This window comes from Zootermopsis nevadensis, unplaced genomic scaffold (assembly GCF_977971745.1).
Source record: "Zootermopsis nevadensis isolate Lab colony 2312 unplaced genomic scaffold, Znev_1.0 Znev_ptg000022l, whole genome shotgun sequence".
NCBI lineage: Eukaryota > Metazoa > Arthropoda > Insecta > Blattodea > Termopsidae > Zootermopsis > Zootermopsis nevadensis.
In genome coordinates, this window is record NW_028259154.1 from 19,938,786 (window position 1) to 19,956,096 (window position 17,311).

General features: G+C 40.4%; 1 protein-coding gene across 3 annotated transcripts in view; it reads left to right on the forward strand.

Annotated features, from left to right (window-relative positions):
• LOC110832267 (protein O-mannosyl-transferase TMTC1-like) overlaps positions 1-15,270 on the forward strand; it is a 214,944-nt gene extending 199,674 nt beyond the window's left edge. For all 3 annotated transcript variants that reach the window (XM_087353257.1, XM_087353258.1, XM_087353259.1), the window contains exons 16-17: positions 12,550-12,777; positions 13,760-15,270. In XM_087353257.1, the coding sequence (XP_087209383.1) occupies positions 12,550-12,777; positions 13,760-13,945 (414 nt within the window). In that variant the 3' untranslated portion in view covers positions 13,946-15,270. The remainder of the gene's footprint in view (positions 1-12,549; positions 12,778-13,759) is intronic.
• The last annotated feature ends 2,041 nt before the right edge of the window (positions 15,271-17,311 follow it).

Here is a 17,311-nt window from a genome sequence, read left to right on the forward strand (position 1 = left end):
CCAATGAAATAAGTTTGGAACCCCTCGAGCCATTAATGTTACGACTCCTATCACTTTCCTGTTTGTTTCTTCCAAACACATACGTAGTATCCCTCTCTCTCTCTCTTTCTCTCTCTCCATCATCCGTCGTAACATCGCCCCCCTGTTTCTTCTGTCATCTACTTCCCTCTCGGTCCCCCAGTGTTCTTCTTTTGCTTACGTTTTGGCGCGTATGTTCTCCCCAGCTTTGTGTTCGGGACAGAATTATAAAGTAAGTGTCCGGGTTTTACCTGTACTGAACCACTAGGTAAAGGTAAGAAGAATATTTGATACGGACCACTCAAATAGATGACAACTGCCGTTAACAGAAGGCACGTTCTCTGACCGCAGATCCTTTCGTCTTCTGTACGTTATAGCACGAACCTTGCTGTAAAACTATCTACTGAATTTGTTATGGCGGCGGCCCGGGGTGGGATGTTAGTACGGTGTTTTATTTGCGCTCATCGAGCAGCGAGCATTGAGCCCTTTGAAGGGAGTGGGATTGTTTTACGGAGGGATTTTGTTGAATTGCAAAAGTGAGAGCGAAACTTGAAGGGAGATGGTGACCTTGAATGCGCAGTACCATGAGTGGATTAAGTCACCGTCATGATATTTCCTTGAAAAACTTGGTTAGTTGATATAGGTGTTTTGGGGCGGATCTAAATTAGCGAAATGTATTTTAAATCTGTACAAGATGGTGTGGTGGCGTGTATTAGGTTCAAATCTCGTTCGACTTACCGGTTATCCTGCATGAAGTATTTGTTGATTTATTGAGGTTTCTTGGTCTATCCAAGAGAAATGTTGGATGTGTCTCGGAAATAGTTTACGAAATTCTTCTTTCCAATCGTTTACTATTTATCACTCGTGAATATCGCCTCGTGTTAGTCTACCCAATGTAATCTCTACAGTAAAGAGAGTTTCGGCAAATAACCAAAGACTGTATCCGAATATGATTTGAAACCTCGATTTAAGCTCTTTAAATCGCATTTTTTCGGAAACCAAGATCGGTGGGCTGTAACGTATTCTCCATTTTTTTCAAAAACCGTTGTCTAGGAATAGATGTCACGTAAACTTTATAGTCAGGGGTCTGTCTACAGTAACCCAATCTCTTAAAATGTACGCTTTTGTAACAAGGTTGGCCGACCTCACGGTTAAGTAGGTAGCATTTGTCATATTCGTAAGGTCCAGGGTTCATATCTCCGTTATTCAAAACTGAGGTTCTACATAACCACTCTCTTCAACACCATTTTTACTTCATTATTAACTGTACATTTTAGCATATATGCTATATAATGCAATTAAAAGCAACACTAATTATACCAAGAATAAACAGTTCAACAAACAACTACCAAGTTGTCTGCAAAATTATTAGTTCAATTCTAGTCTTAAGAAATGTAATTACAAGAGCGATACGAATCCAGTCGGATTGAGGTTTGAAACGAATTCCGACTGAAAAAAGAGATGAAATAAGAAATGCTACAAAAGAAAAGTGTTTATTAGAAATGTGAAAAGAAACTGAGACAGAGATATAAGAAATTGGAAAGGTCCCAGATGGTGTCCTGGTGCATATGAGGCTCACCTCCGGCCCGACTAGCAAATTGTATCACTTGTGGATTCTCCTCACATCTCCCAAGACCCACAAGGACTTGTATTGAGCTCCGCCCGAATGGGAACGTCTGGCTCGCGGGGGTCGGATGGGTCGATGCAGGATTTGATCCATCTCAGAGCACAGTTTGATGAAGTCTAGGGATCGCACACAACATTCGAGCGATTCCTATTACCGAAGTGGGCCTACAAGCATGTAGCCGCCTGTATTTTAAAACTTTGTGCATTCGCAGATACTATTACAGTGTTCATGTTTTGGGTTAGGGTAGCCTTTCAGAGCGCGGTGATAACTACATGTACCAGCTGCTTTTGAAAATGTTATCTCTCCATTTTCCGCACAGAAAGTATTGATTCCGTATGATTCTCAGAGTAACAACCGATTGTTTTCTTAAACAGTATTAATCCATTGATTTTTGTAATGGAGACCAGTGTGTTTTCTTTGTGGTACGAACTGAATTCCTGAATATTATTTAGAAAAACTTTAGACTTGAAAGCACAGGGGTTAAGAATGCGGAGAGCTTTACTTCTGTTTCCCAGTACATCTTCATTGTGTTGTGATAAGTTAAGCGCTGGCAGAGCTTTGCCTTTGAATAGCTATTGAAAACCGTCACGCGGCTTTGATATTGTAGCGTCCTGGAAAAGTAACTGGAATGTAAGAGTGCCAGAGTTGTCCGGGCGAGAGGAACAAAAGTCCTTATTTCCCATTCTTCTTCTACCAATTGTGTGCGAGCCCTTGCCCTCCCACCCCCGTTTCATTTCGATCCTTTCGCTTTGAAGCCACTTCCTCTCAAAATCTTCTTTCGCTCAGGGAGGAGAAGAATCAGTACCAAATCAGATTTTTCCTTGTATGTGACGTAACAATCAAGTCCTGTCTTCCCGAAACGGAATCTGTGCGGTAGTCATTTATTCCTTTTATGTCGCTCGTTTGAGTGTATGCGGTCCTCCGTCTTCGTTGATTCTATAGCTGTGATGCATCTTAAAAACTTTGTCTGTTCAATTTTTCCTGTAAAAAAAAAAGAAAGGCAGTCTTAACTCTTTTTATGTTACCTTAAATTCAATAAGCCTCTTCACTTCGTACAGGCTAATACAATATTTCAAAGCAAAGTTGCGAGTGTCTTTGGACTTTGGGAATAAAATAATGACGAAAAGCACTAACATTGTACCCAAGTTCAGTTTGTATCGAACGTGCGTCTGTTAATCACTTTCAAGGGATGGAATTTCTTAGTACTTACGTGTTTAATATTTTATTGCTGATTTTGTTGATTATATACGAAGAAAATGTATTTTACATGCAGCAGCGGTCGACAAGTTTTGTTTTAGACTAATGATTTGACAGTGAATCGCCCTGATGACGGAGGCAGTATGACCTCTGAAACGTTGGTTAACATCGACCAGACTACAGAGCACAACAACCCAGAAGACAGAAATCTTCATACTCATCGCCCTGATGACGGAGGCAGTATGACCTCTGAAACGTTGGTAAACATCGACCAGACTGCACAGCGCAAGAACCCAGAAGACAGAAATCTTCATACTCTGATGACGGAGGCAGTATGACCTCTGAACCGTTGGTTAACATCGACCAGACTACACAGCGTAACAACCCAGAAGACAGAAATCTTCATACTCTGATGACGGAGGCAGTATGACCTCTGAAACGTTGGTTAACATCGACCAGACTACACAGCGTAACAACCCAGAAGACAGAAATCTTCATACTAAGAATCGCCCTGATGACGGAGGCAGTATGACCTCTGAAACGTTGGCTAACATCAACCAGACTACACAGCGCAACAACACAGAAGACAGAAATCTTCATATTTTTAATCGCCCTGATGACGGAGGCAGTATGACCTCTGAAACGTTGATAAACATCTACCAGACTACAAACCCCAACAACCCAGAAGACAGAAATCTTCATACTCTGATGACGGAGGCAGTATGACCTCTGAAACGTTGGTTAACATCGACCAGACTGCACAACGCAACAACCCAGAAGACAGAAATCTTCATACTAAGAATCGCCCTGATGACGGAGGCAGTATGACCTCTGAAACGTTGGTTAACATCGACCAGACTACACAGCGCAACAACCCAGAAGACAGAAATCTTCATACTCATCGCCCTGATGACGGAGGCAGTATGACCTCTGAAACGTTGGTTAACATCGACCAGACTGCACAACGCAACAACCCAGAAGACAGAAATCTTCATACTAAGAATCGCCCTGATGACGGAGGCAGTATGACCTCTGAAACGTTGGTAAACATCGACCAGACTACACAGCGCAACAACCCAAAAGACAGAAATCTTCATACTCTGATGACGGAGGCAGTATGACCTCTGAAACGTTGGTTAACATCGACCAGACTACACAGCGCAACAACCCAGAAGACAGAAATCTTCATACTCATCGCCCTGATGACGGAGGCAGTATGACCTCTGAAACGTTGGTTAACATCGACCAGACTGCACAACGCAACAACCCAGAAGACAGAAATCTTCATACTAAGAATCGCCCTGATGACGGAGGCAGTATGACCTCTGAAACGTTGGTAAACATCGACCAGACTACACAGCGCAACAACCCAAAAGACAGAAATCTTCATACTCTGATGACGGAGGCAGTATGACCTCTGAAACGTTGGTTAACATCGACCAGACTACACAGCGCAACAACCCAGAAGACAGAAATCTTCATACTCATCGCCCTGATGACGGAGGCAGTATGACCTCTGAAACGTTGGTTAACATCGACCAGACTGCACAACGCAACAACCCAGAAGACAGAAATCTTCATACTAAGAATCGCCCTGATGACGGAGGCAGTATGACCTCTGAAACGTTGGTAAACATCGACCAGACTACACAGCGCAACAACCCAAAAGACAGAAATCTTCATACTCTGATGAAGGAGGCAGTATGACCTCTGAACCGTTGGTTAACATCGACCAGACTACACAGCGCAAGAACCCAGAAGACAGAAATCTTCATACTCTGATGACGGAGGCAGTATGACCTCTGAACCGTTGGTTAACATCGACCAGACTACACAGCGCAAGAACCCAGAAGACAGAAATCTTCATACTCATCGCCCTGATGACGGAGGCAGTATGACCTCTGAAACGTTGGTAAACATCGACCAGACTACACAGCGCAACAACCCAGAAGACAGAAATCTTCATACTCTGATGACGGAGGCAGTATGACCTCTGAAACGTTGGTTAACATCGACCAGACTACACAGCGTAACAACCCAGAAGACAGAAATCTTCATACTAAGAATCGCCCTGATGACGGAGGCAGTATGACCTCTGAAACGTTGGCTAACATCAACCAGACTACACAGCGCAACAACACAGAAGACAGAAATCTTCATATTTTTAATCGCCCTGATGACGGAGGCAGTATGACCTCTGAAACGTTGATAAACATCTACCAGACTACAAACCCCAACAACCCAGAAGACAGAAATCTTCATACTCTGATGACGGAGGCAGTATGACCTCTGAAACGTTGGTTAACATCGACCAGACTGCACAACGCAACAACCCAGAAGACAGAAATCTTCATACTAAGAATCGCCCTGATGACGGAGGCAGTATGACCTCTGAAACGTTGGTTAACATCGACCAGACTACACAGCGCAACAACCCAGAAGACAGAAATCTTCATACTAAGAATCGCCCTGATGACGGAGGCAGTATGACCTCTGAAACGTTGGCTAACATCAACCAGACTACACAGCGCAACAACACAGAAGACAGAAATCTTCATATTTTTAATCGCCCTGATGACGGAGGCAGTATGACCTCTGAAACGTTGATAAACATCTACCAGACTACAAACCCCAACAACCCAGAAGACAGAAATCTTCATACTCTGATGACGGAGGCAGTATGACCTCTGAAACGTTGGTTATCATCGACCAGACTGCACAACGCAACAACCCAGAAGACAGAAATCTTCATACTAAGAATCGCCCTGATGACGGAGGCAGTATGACCTCTGAAACGTTGGTTAACATCGACCAGACTACACAGCGCAACAACCCAGAAGACAGAAATCTTCATACTCATCGCCCTGATGACGGAGGCAGTATGACCTCTGAAACGTTGGTTAACATCGACCAGACTGCACAACGCAACAACCCAGAAGACAGAAATCTTCATACTAAGAATCGCCCTGATGACGGAGGCAGTATGACCTCTGAAACGTTGGTAAACATCGACCAGACTACACAGCGCAACAACCCAAAAGACAGAAATCTTCATACTCTGATGACGGAGGCAGTATGACCTCTGAACCGTTGGTTAACATCGACCAGACTACACAGCGCAAGAACCCAGAAGACAGAAATCTTCATACTCTGATGACGGAGGCAGTATGACCTCTGAACCGTTGGTTAACATCGACCAGACTACACAGCGCAAGAACCCAGAAGACAGAAATCTTCATACTCATCGCCCTGATGACGGAGGCAGTATGACCTCTGAAACGTTGGTAAACATCGACCAGACTACACAGCGCAACAACCCAGAAGACAGAAATCTTCATACTCTGATGACGGAGGCAGTATGACCTCTGAAACGTTGGTTAACATCGACCAGACTACACAGCGTAACAACCCAGAAGACAGAAATCTTCATACTAAGAATCGCCCTGATGACGGAGGCAGTATGACCTCTGAAACGTTGGCTAACATCAACCAGACTACACAGCGCAACAACACAGAAGACAGAAATCTTCATATTTTTAATCGCCCTGATGACGGAGGCAGTATGACCTCTGAAACGTTGATAAACATCTACCAGACTACAAACCCCAACAACCCAGAAGACAGAAATCTTCATACTCTGATGACGGAGGCAGTATGACCTCTGAAACGTTGGTTAACATCGACCAGACTGCACAACGCAACAACCCAGAAGACAGAAATCTTCATACTAAGAATCGCCCTGATGACGGAGGCAGTATGACCTCTGAAACGTTGGTTAACATCGACCAGACTACACAGCGCAACAACCCAGAAGACAGAAATCTTCATACTAAGAATCGCCCTGATGACGGAGGCAGTATGACCTCTGAAACGTTGGCTAACATCAACCAGACTACACAGCGCAACAACACAGAAGACAGAAATCTTCATATTTTTAATCGCCCTGATGACGGAGGCAGTATGACCTCTGAAACGTTGATAAACATCTACCAGACTACAAACCCCAACAACCCAGAAGACAGAAATCTTCATACTCTGATGACGGAGGCAGTATGACCTCTGAAACGTTGGTTAACATCGACCAGACTGCACAACGCAACAACCCAGAAGACAGAAATCTTCATACTAAGAATCGCCCTGATGACGGAGGCAGTATGACCTCTGAAACGTTGGTTAACATCGACCAGACTACACAGCGCAACAACCCAGAAGACAGAAATCTTCATACTCATCGCCCTGATGACGGAGGCAGTATGACCTCTGAAACGTTGGTTAACATCGACCAGACTGCACAACGCAACAACCCAGAAGACAGAAATCTTCATACTAAGAATCGCCCTGATGACGGAGGCAGTATGACCTCTGAAACGTTGGTAAACATCGACCAGACTACACAGCGCAACAACCCAAAAGACAGAAATCTTCATACTCTGATGACGGAGGCAGTATGACCTCTGAACCGTTGGTTAACATCGACCAGACTACACAGCGCAAGAACCCAGAAGACAGAAATCTTCATACTCTGATGACGGAGGCAGTATGACCTCTGAACCGTTGGTTAACATCGACCAGACTACACAGCGCAAGAACCCAGAAGACAGAAATCTTCATACTCATCGCCCTGATGACGGAGGCAGTATGACCTCTGAAACGTTGGTAAACATCGACCAGACTACACAGCGCAACAACCCAGAAGACAGAAATCTTCATACTCTGATGACGGAGGCAGTATGACCTCTGAAACGTTGGTTAACATCGACCAGACTACACAGCGTAACAACCCAGAAGACAGAAATCTTCATACTAAGAATCGCCCTGATGACGGAGGCAGTATGACCTCTGAAACGTTGGCTAACATCAACCAGACTACACAGCGCAACAACACAGAAGACAGAAATCTTCATATTTTTAATCGCCCTGATGACGGAGGCAGTATGACCTCTGAAACGTTGATAAACATCTACCAGACTACAAACCCCAACAACCCAGAAGACAGAAATCTTCATACTCTGATGACGGAGGCAGTATGACCTCTGAAACGTTGGTTAACATCGACCAGACTGCACAACGCAACAACCCAGAAGACAGAAATCTTCATACTAAGAATCGCCCTGATGACGGAGGCAGTATGACCTCTGAAACGTTGGTTAACATCGACCAGACTACACAGCGCAACAACCCAGAAGACAGAAATCTTCATACTCATCGCCCTGATGACGGAGGCAGTATGACCTCTGAAACGTTGGTTAACATCGACCAGACTGCACAACGCAACAACCCAGAAGACAGAAATCTTCATACTAAGAATCGCCCTGATGACGGAGGCAGTATGACCTCTGAAACGTTGGTAAACATCGACCAGACTACACAGCGCAACAACCCAAAAGACAGAAATCTTCATACTCTGATGACGGAGGCAGTATGACCTCTGAAACGTTGGCTAACATCAACCAGACTACACAGCGCAACAACACAGAAGACAGAAATCTTCATATTTTTAATCGCCCTGATGACGGAGGCAGTATGACCTCTGAAACGTTGATAAACATCTACCAGACTACAAACCCCAACAACCCAGAAGACAGAAATCTTCATACTCTGATGACGGAGGCAGTATGACCTCTGAAACGTTGGTTAACATCGACCAGACTGCACAACGCAACAACCCAGAAGACAGAAATCTTCATACTAAGAATCGCCCTGATGACGGAGGCAGTATGACCTCTGAAACGTTGGTTAACATCGACCAGACTACACAGCGCAACAACCCAGATGACAGAAATCTTCATACTCACCGCTGGGAAAACCTAAAATCATACAGACTTATAGGTAGTTGCCAACATTTCAGAGAAACATACTGTTTCTATCTTTATGTCTTACGTGGGGTTGTAGGAAAGTGGATTGTTTATATAGAGTCAGAATAAGGATGAGCATAGAAACAAATTACTAAAGAGAGTTCAGAAATATGGTGATTGTCTGAGCCAGTGAAGGAGTCCCCATCCAAAATCGGAGAGAATGGTTGGATCGGGAGAGAAAGAATTAGCCCTTTAAAGGGTCAAAGAAGGGCAGAACGAGGGTGAAGTTCAGGGAAAGCCATGGGCTTGGAACAAGATGAAGATGATATGTGTAAGAGGTGGATTATCCCATACCAGAAAACGGACACGAAAGAGGGGAGATTGAAAGAAGTACTTTGTAGTTGTAATTTGAATAAGACAAAACATATGTTAAAGATGGAGAGTACAAACCGCAAAGCTAATAATCTGTCAAAGTATTGGAATAGCAGATGAAATAAGTTTAGAAAACGTAGGTAAGCAGAATGATTAAGTGGAAACCACGACGATTGGTAGACATTTTATGCAAGTGTTAAGTGTTACTCAATACGAAATTATAACAAGATCTAGAATAATTAATGATATAGTATTATGTGGCAATGGATGAAATTAACAAAGTTCTGTCAGATTTTTTTAGGAATACTACGCTGTCCTTAAAACTGTAAATTATATATAGAATTGTGACTGTTTAATAAAAGAAGATATGTGATGAGGTTATCTGTTAAATATTGGCAACGAGTCTTGCATATAAAACAGTAAGAATTTAATTAAGAGTTGCAATGATAATTCTGTATGTTGGTTTCTTATGGCTGTCTGTCCTATCCTAAACGAAATACATAGATTACTTGACGGAAGAGAGTCTGTAATAGGCGGATAAAAGAAATCAGATTACGAAGGTCGTCATAATATTTACTTTCCAGCGCATATTATTAGAGTGATCAGATCAAGGAACATGGTTGGGTGGGACTTTTGGCACGCATTGGGGACATGATTTTTCCTTCCGACAACTAAGATGAAAACCCGAACGATAGATGTCCCTGAAGAAACTTTGGCGTACACAGAAGCAAACTATTAGTACGCGTTGTAACAAAACTAATGTGTGTGTGTGTCCGTTGGGTACGACTTGCTCAGGAATATTTCTGGGCGTTTTTGTGTATACGGTAATGAACTTCCTGTTCCACAAAAGAATGAAAATTTCTTGAATAGGTGAATGACTATTAGCTTCCAAAGGTCTTTGGTCCATGGAAGTAGCTGGGGTTATCATTCCTCTTCCTTTGAAGCTACTTCCTTTCAGAATCTTCTTTCGCTCAAGCAGAATAAGAATCAGCACCAAATCAGATTTTCCCTTGTATGTGACGTCACAATCAAGTCCCTTCTTCCCGAAACAGAATCTGAGCGGCAGTCATCTGTTCCTTTTTGAAGTCGCCATCTGAGGGTACGCGGCCCTCAGTCTGCAGCTGTGATGCATTTTAAAACTTTGTCTGTTCAGACTTCACAGAGGGAAAGAGAGAAAAATTCAACTCCTTTGTCTTAACTCGATAAGTCTCCTCACTTTTTGCTCTCTAATAAATATTCTAAAATGTTGGTTACGAGTGTGGCTGGGACATGGGAACGAAGTATTAAATAAAATCACTAACCTGACTATAACTCACTATTTTTAGTGTATAAATTGTGTGGTCTACACAGCTGTTGTTTTATAAATAATCTCGAGCTTTCCGTTAGCCAAAAACTTGCGTACGATATCTGAAATTAATTATATGAATGAACTATGAAATATTATCATAATTAGTGGTAGAAGAAAGCTTGAGTCTAGATATAAATTTCGTTAATGCATCTCACATCTACAAAAATATTCACAGGTTGTATCTGATGTTTAGACATTTACTTAAAGTACATATGTGAAGTGGTCGTATGCACTTTCCATACATATCTGTAGGCATGCCTCAGTTTTGTGTTTTTAAATAAATGGTTATATCTAATTCAATGAACATAACTCTACTTTAAATGATGATATCGCTTAACTGGTCAATAAATCCCCGACGTATATGAAACTTCACAAGATCCCGCCCGTGGTCAAACGAATCTGATTCATATCCTCAAAGTACTTTATGAATTTGTCTCTCTCTCTCGCTCTCTCTGTCATGCGTGCTATGTGTCTTGCCCACATCATCCTCCATGACTTGCTAGTTAATCCGTTGTTGTTCTGGTTACCCTCTTCTCAAACGCAAAGAATTTTTTTCCTTGATATCGCAACTATAAAAAATAATCATCTGACACAAGTGATGTTTTAGTTGGGTGGGATCCTGTTGACTTAATGAAAAGGTGTTTGTGACGTAAATTAATGCAGGTAATTCGTGTTAAGCGTCCCGTTTCCAGTGATCCAATTAATTGTGCTTATTTGGATTTAGTAACTCCTGTTCCAGTTATTACGCCCTAAGATTGGATGAAATACGTTTCAAAGGCTGCCACACTTTGATCGCATTTAGCACTCTCTTGTACTTAAAACGTCTCAGCTGCCTGGTTACGTGCTGAAACCACTGCTTCTTCAGATGACGAGAGTTCCAGGCTTCAGTTATCACATTGGATATTGAAACGGAGTTCGGCGTAGCAGTGGCTGACTGAAGAGGGTGGCAGTTTCTCCGAAACGTTGGTAGCTATCTACGGATCCATATGGCGTTACAACTCAGAAGACCAATATCAATATGTTTACCGAAAAGTTAGGAAACCGAAGCGGCTGTGATCCTGTAGCCATTATTACGCATTAGGGTCGAATCTTGTGGTATTTTTATATAGACGCTTGAAAGAAATGTTTGATTTGCCGAAGCCATTTTTGTTATCGAAAAATAAAACAAGTAGATGTACACAACTGCACAGTTTATCTGCTTCATACAGCCGCTGAAATTCGTAGCAAAGAAGAATGTTTGGTTTTGCCGCGAAGGAGGAAAAACAGATTTGCTAGAAGGATAGAAACAATGCTCTGGAAACCCTCACGCCAGTGACAGGTATGAGAGTTCATAAAGGATAACATAAGGTCGAGGAGATTGTGGAAATGTTTTGTGCTTTTGTCTTGGATTTACTTTCATGGTAAATTGAATTCTGTGTGTTTCATTACATAAATTCTACACATTTGACCCCAAGCAATAATACGATTGTGTCATCTAACTTAAAATCCTTATTTAAATGCGAGGAAAACAACTGCTTCGCAACTTCTGTTGCTATAGGTAACGAGTGCTGACATTTGCATTTATTTCTGAAGGGCTTGAATATGGAACAACAGCCATCATACTTTGCTGTAGATACGGTGTTTGAGAACACGATGGTGAGTAGAGTATTTGAGCCTAAGAGGAATATAATGACAGGAGATTGGAGACAGTTCTAAAAGTAGAGTTTCATAATTCGTAATCATGGAGAGATGAGAAATCCATACAACATATTAGTTGGAAGGTGGTGCCGTTGTTCGTAAATCTTTCGTAATGCTTATTTGTAAAAGTTGATACTGCACTCTTCTATTACAGCAGACAAATACAGGACTCCAGTGTACAATTAAACTTTTTAACCAAATGGCAGGTTATTATAAGACTGTCTTCTTACATTTACGAGTGAACGGATATTAACTTATTAGACAATTTCTTGTTGTGTATAATGTGTTTATAGTGCAGTTAATAGCCTTCTTAGTAGTGGTGCTTATAGATGGTATTCAAATTTGAGTAATTTTAGACTCTTCTCAGAAAGCTGTAATTTGCTTTAGTTCTACTAGTGAAATTATTATGGAACAGTAGGCGTGACGTACCTTGACTGTTACATTGTAACCCGTTACGACTATTGAAACAACTATAGACCTGTACATCAAACAGGTTTTTATTTTGTGTACTGTAGGCGAGCAGAAACACCGTCACGCACAATGATTTGGATGGCCATTCTGTCAAATATCTACTCAGAGGAAAATCCCCTAGACGGAAACCACGGCTATGGCGTAAACCAGCCATGAACCGGAGTTTGCCACTTCGTCCCGGATCCGCTCCGGACCCAAGTTGCTCACTGCCCGGATATAGCAGCCGCTTCCTTGGGACTGACCACAGTTCCGGTACAGCGTCTTTTAGCCAGGCAAGTAACCTCTCTTCTGTTGTTCACTCGGACTCCAAGAACATGGTTGTCTGCATGTAATTTTCATTGATCGTGTAAACATTTCTGTTCACTAGACTGTTTTCGTGTACACTGACCACAGGCCCATATAATTTGTAGCTTGTCCCTAATATTATAGTATATCTTCTTTTCTTTCTAGGCACCTTATCAACATAAATTCCCACAAGACTGTTCCCATTTTCTTAGTCCTTCGTGTATATTTTACCGTCTTTTCACATAAAATACGTCGAGAACTGCTTAACGAATATATAAAATTTATTAAAAATATTAAAAATATATTAAAATTGGCCGTCAATCACAATATAAGATAATTAAAAGTTCCTTATCGAGTACTCGATTTACATGTGGAACATTTACCTTCAGTAATTTTCGTTTTAAGTTTAATTTAATTTAATTAAAATTTATTCTGTTATTTTCATATACTTTTGAAATTGAGAATATACATTCTGTAATGTGGTAATATATAAAAATATTTAAATTTCAAAAATGATAATTACGTAGAAAATGTATAAATTCTAAACATTTGTATTATCTTGTAGAAATTTAAAAGATTACAAATGTTGAATTAAAATCCTCCAAGAAAATCAAAAACTTGTAAGGGTCTCAAAATTAAATTTACATGTTGAGAATGAGGTAAATTTTCTATATATTTAAATTATTTCGAAATTGCCGGTTTTTTTTCCAAGTTCGCTTATCTTTACATTACCATATTATTCAAAAATTTAAAAATACGACATGTAGTTGTTGTAATATTTAATAAGTGTATTTGATATTGATTATAAATTTCGTTTTCTTGTAGAATACGACACTAGCCCGTAAAAATCATCTCTAAAAGTGTAAATAAACGTCTGCTTACATAGGCCTTTTGAACTCCAAAGACTTTATGTAGTTGAATGCGGAACATGATTCAGTCAACTCGTCTGCTTAATTTTGCGTGTGGCAGGGTTACCACTACAGCAACTGGGCACTTCAGCCTACGCCGTTGTTGCACGGAGATGCAGCTGTGGCTGTCCACGTGGAAGCGCCTTTTCCGGTCCCCATAGCACGTGATCGTGAAGTATTCTGCTTAGGAGGTATTCCTGAGCCCAGTGCAGAAGAGGAATTTTCACCAGAACTGATGACTGGATGACGGACTCAACAAAGAAATTTCGGCAGTCCCAGTAATGCCATTTTCATGGTGAGATGAACTGGTATGAAAATTTATAAGATTAGAAATTTTTAATAATATATTTAAAGTTTTAAAAAAGTGAGAAAGTGATTTTAAGGTTGTGAATCGTGTGGAAATATTTCTTTAAGCTGTAGGTTAATAAGGCAGTTTTTTTTATTTTAAAGTTTCCAAAATTCATCGATTATACAGATAATTGTGTGCATAAATGCGAGAAGAAATTTAATACGTGAATATTGCTTTTCAGAGGGAATATTTGGGTGATATTGGTTGGATGGCATTTAGTGTGTTTGTTTTCTTATTAATAGCAGTTTTTCATAATGTTACGTCAGCACTTTTTTCACAAGTAGTTTGAATAGGAAGATTGCAGTTATTTTGCAACTTACAAGAAGCTCGTTGTGATGAGGATAGTAGCTCTGTTCTATATTTATATGAAATAAATTAAGGATAAACTTCGGATGTCTATATAAACACAAGGTATCGTTAGAACGATGAAATGTTTCGATTAATTAATTTTAAAAATATAAAATATGCTTCTTTTCCCATTGCCAAATAAATGCTTTCTACATTTACGTACGTGTAACTTAAATAAGATACGTAACACATTTGGGCTTTGAATAGGATCACCCAGAAACGTGAGCTTTGGAACAATTTATATGTGCAAAAACAAAAATATTCTGATGCCAAAAAATAATGTAAATCATTAATCAATTTAAATACGCCATTGTGCAATATGTATCGTTTATGTTGATCAAGGAGGAGAAATAGTATCGTATGCATTTTTTTAGGGAATTACTATGCTGAATTACGAAAAGTAATTGTGTAGAAAGAGTTTTTTTATATTATAGTATAAAAATACAACAATTTTATCATATTTATTTGTATGTTTACATTGCTTTAATATTTCGTTTGTGTTTAGAAAAGTGTCACGAAATTTCATGCTTGTGTAAGATTGTACATACTTTCAAATATCTGGCAAAATAAATGAAAAACGACTTTTTAACAACACAACAAAACACTATTTTGTCTTGATGAGTATTTTAAGCATGGAATGAATTACAATTTTTGATAGCAGCGTATAAATAATGTGTAAAATTTGCAACTCGAATCTTTTTTTCCACCATTTTGAATGCCTGAAGTCGAAGAACGAATAGACTTGCGATACTAATTGCTTTTTCACTTGTCATTGACCAAGAGAGAACGATGAAGCACTGCACTATTTGTACTTGATAAACTGTAATGTTTTCACAGATGGGATAATGACAATAAAGTAACAAGTAACTACTGAATTGCTTGACTACTTAAGATGGCTGTCTTCTGGGTTGTAACGCCGTGTAGTCTGGTACACGACGCTATAATCCACAAGACGTCCATCTTTGGACTCGCCGCCGTGAAAACCTCAAATCCTACGTCTGGGTTGGTTAATACCAATAAACATAGCATGATCGCTTTGCGTGCGGCACTTTTTTCCCGCTGACAGTCCGCCAACGCATTCATTTGACCCTGAAGTTATTTTTAATTCACTAGCCAATCAGGTATCAGCATCTCAAGGACTTCGCTCCAGCTGCAGAAGTAAGTTCTGTGTATCGTTCGATTTGTTTTCTAATACTCATTACAGACGGCACAAAGTTTTCTGCCCGTGACCCCTTAAAGGGGGATGAAATTACAATTAGCTGGTTAGAATTCCTCCCCTATCACCCACTCTCTCTCTCTCTCTCTCCATTGTCCTACGCTACTATAGGCTGGTAACAAAACGCTTTGTCGATAATATCGGCAGACGTCATGACGTGTACCCAACTGGTGGATGGGTTAGGTTTAGGTTCCTGAATATGAGACTTGAATTATAATTGTTAGGTGCCATTAATCACTGGGCATGTGATGGAATATATATTACACACTCCAGTTAATCTGCTGTCGTCTTTTTACGCTGGTTTGAAGCTTCTCTCTAATTACGGAAACAATGTTTGTATCGATCAGCATTAATCATTACTATCGGGTCAGGATGGAAACCGCACAGCCACTGGATTTTGTATTTGATGCTGCATTCCATGATTGTTATTACATTTCTTCTCAGAACTTAAAAAAAAAGTTGGTACTTGTGGGTTATCGGGACACATCGCTTTAAAAATAGGTTAGGTTAGGTTAGGTTATCTTAGGTTAGGTTAATGTGTGTGTGGATAAATGACATACATATACTTGAATGTTATATTTTATTTCAATAAATGACAAATTATTATATTTTATTTGGATATGCACGAGATTTTGTGTCCTGATAACCAACAAGTACCAAAATGTTTTACGTCATCTCGACCACCAGTGTGAAAGTCGTTTAAAGCCTTCTGTGTCTCTCGCTGTTTATTTGTTCATATAAGCTTATGTAACTTGCAACGCGAGTACTAGGGGATGACTACTAGAGGATAGGAGATGGGGAAACGCATTTGCTTCAACATTTCTCAACACAGTTACTGAATTGCAACGTGAATTGCTTTTAAAACAAACAGAAAACCCACAGTTCTGATTCGGACACACGTGTGGCCTTGGGAACGTCACACGCTGCAAGAGGCATGACTGGCTGGGGTAAGACACGCGTGACACGAGAACATACAGACAGACAGAGTCGTCGTATTGGGGAGTTTACTGGGTCAAATGTCACACCGGTGCCCAGTTACCTGAGGTTTGTGGTTTTCCTCAGCTACTCCAAGAATAATTATCTGGCACAGCATCTTGAAATTGATCATGACCGCTTTCTCGCACAGCTTTACATTCGATTATCGATTTTTCTCGCACAGTCTTTACTTTCGATTATCGATTAATCGTCCTATCACTTGACACTGCACAAACGTACGTTTTTAAAGTCATTAAATAAATCATAAACAAGCAAATGTAAATAGAGGGAGGAGAGATGGTATTCAAAACATGGCGAGAAGAAATTAATATGATAAAACGAGAATATAATCACAGATAGAAGAGACTTGTCATCATTCCATAAGAGGACATTATGTTATGTAAATCATTGTACAGAGAAATAAATGAATTTTATGATCTGAAGTTCATTTGCAGTGAGATTATTCTGTACACGTTGTGATCCACTAACCATTGAAAGTGACTGTCCGTGAATAGGTATACGATGAGGGGGAGGGGGAGGGGGTTAGCTATCGACAGCAACATCCTGCCTGTCACTGAATCCAGTATTTCTGTGTCTTAGGTCAGGTTAGTAAGTTTTAATATTCTGTGATTCGCGTAGTGTGCTGAGCGTCTGACAGTGTTTTTCGTGACGGTGGTTGCAATAAACAGTTAACAAATGCGTAAAATGTGTTATTCAGCAGGTTA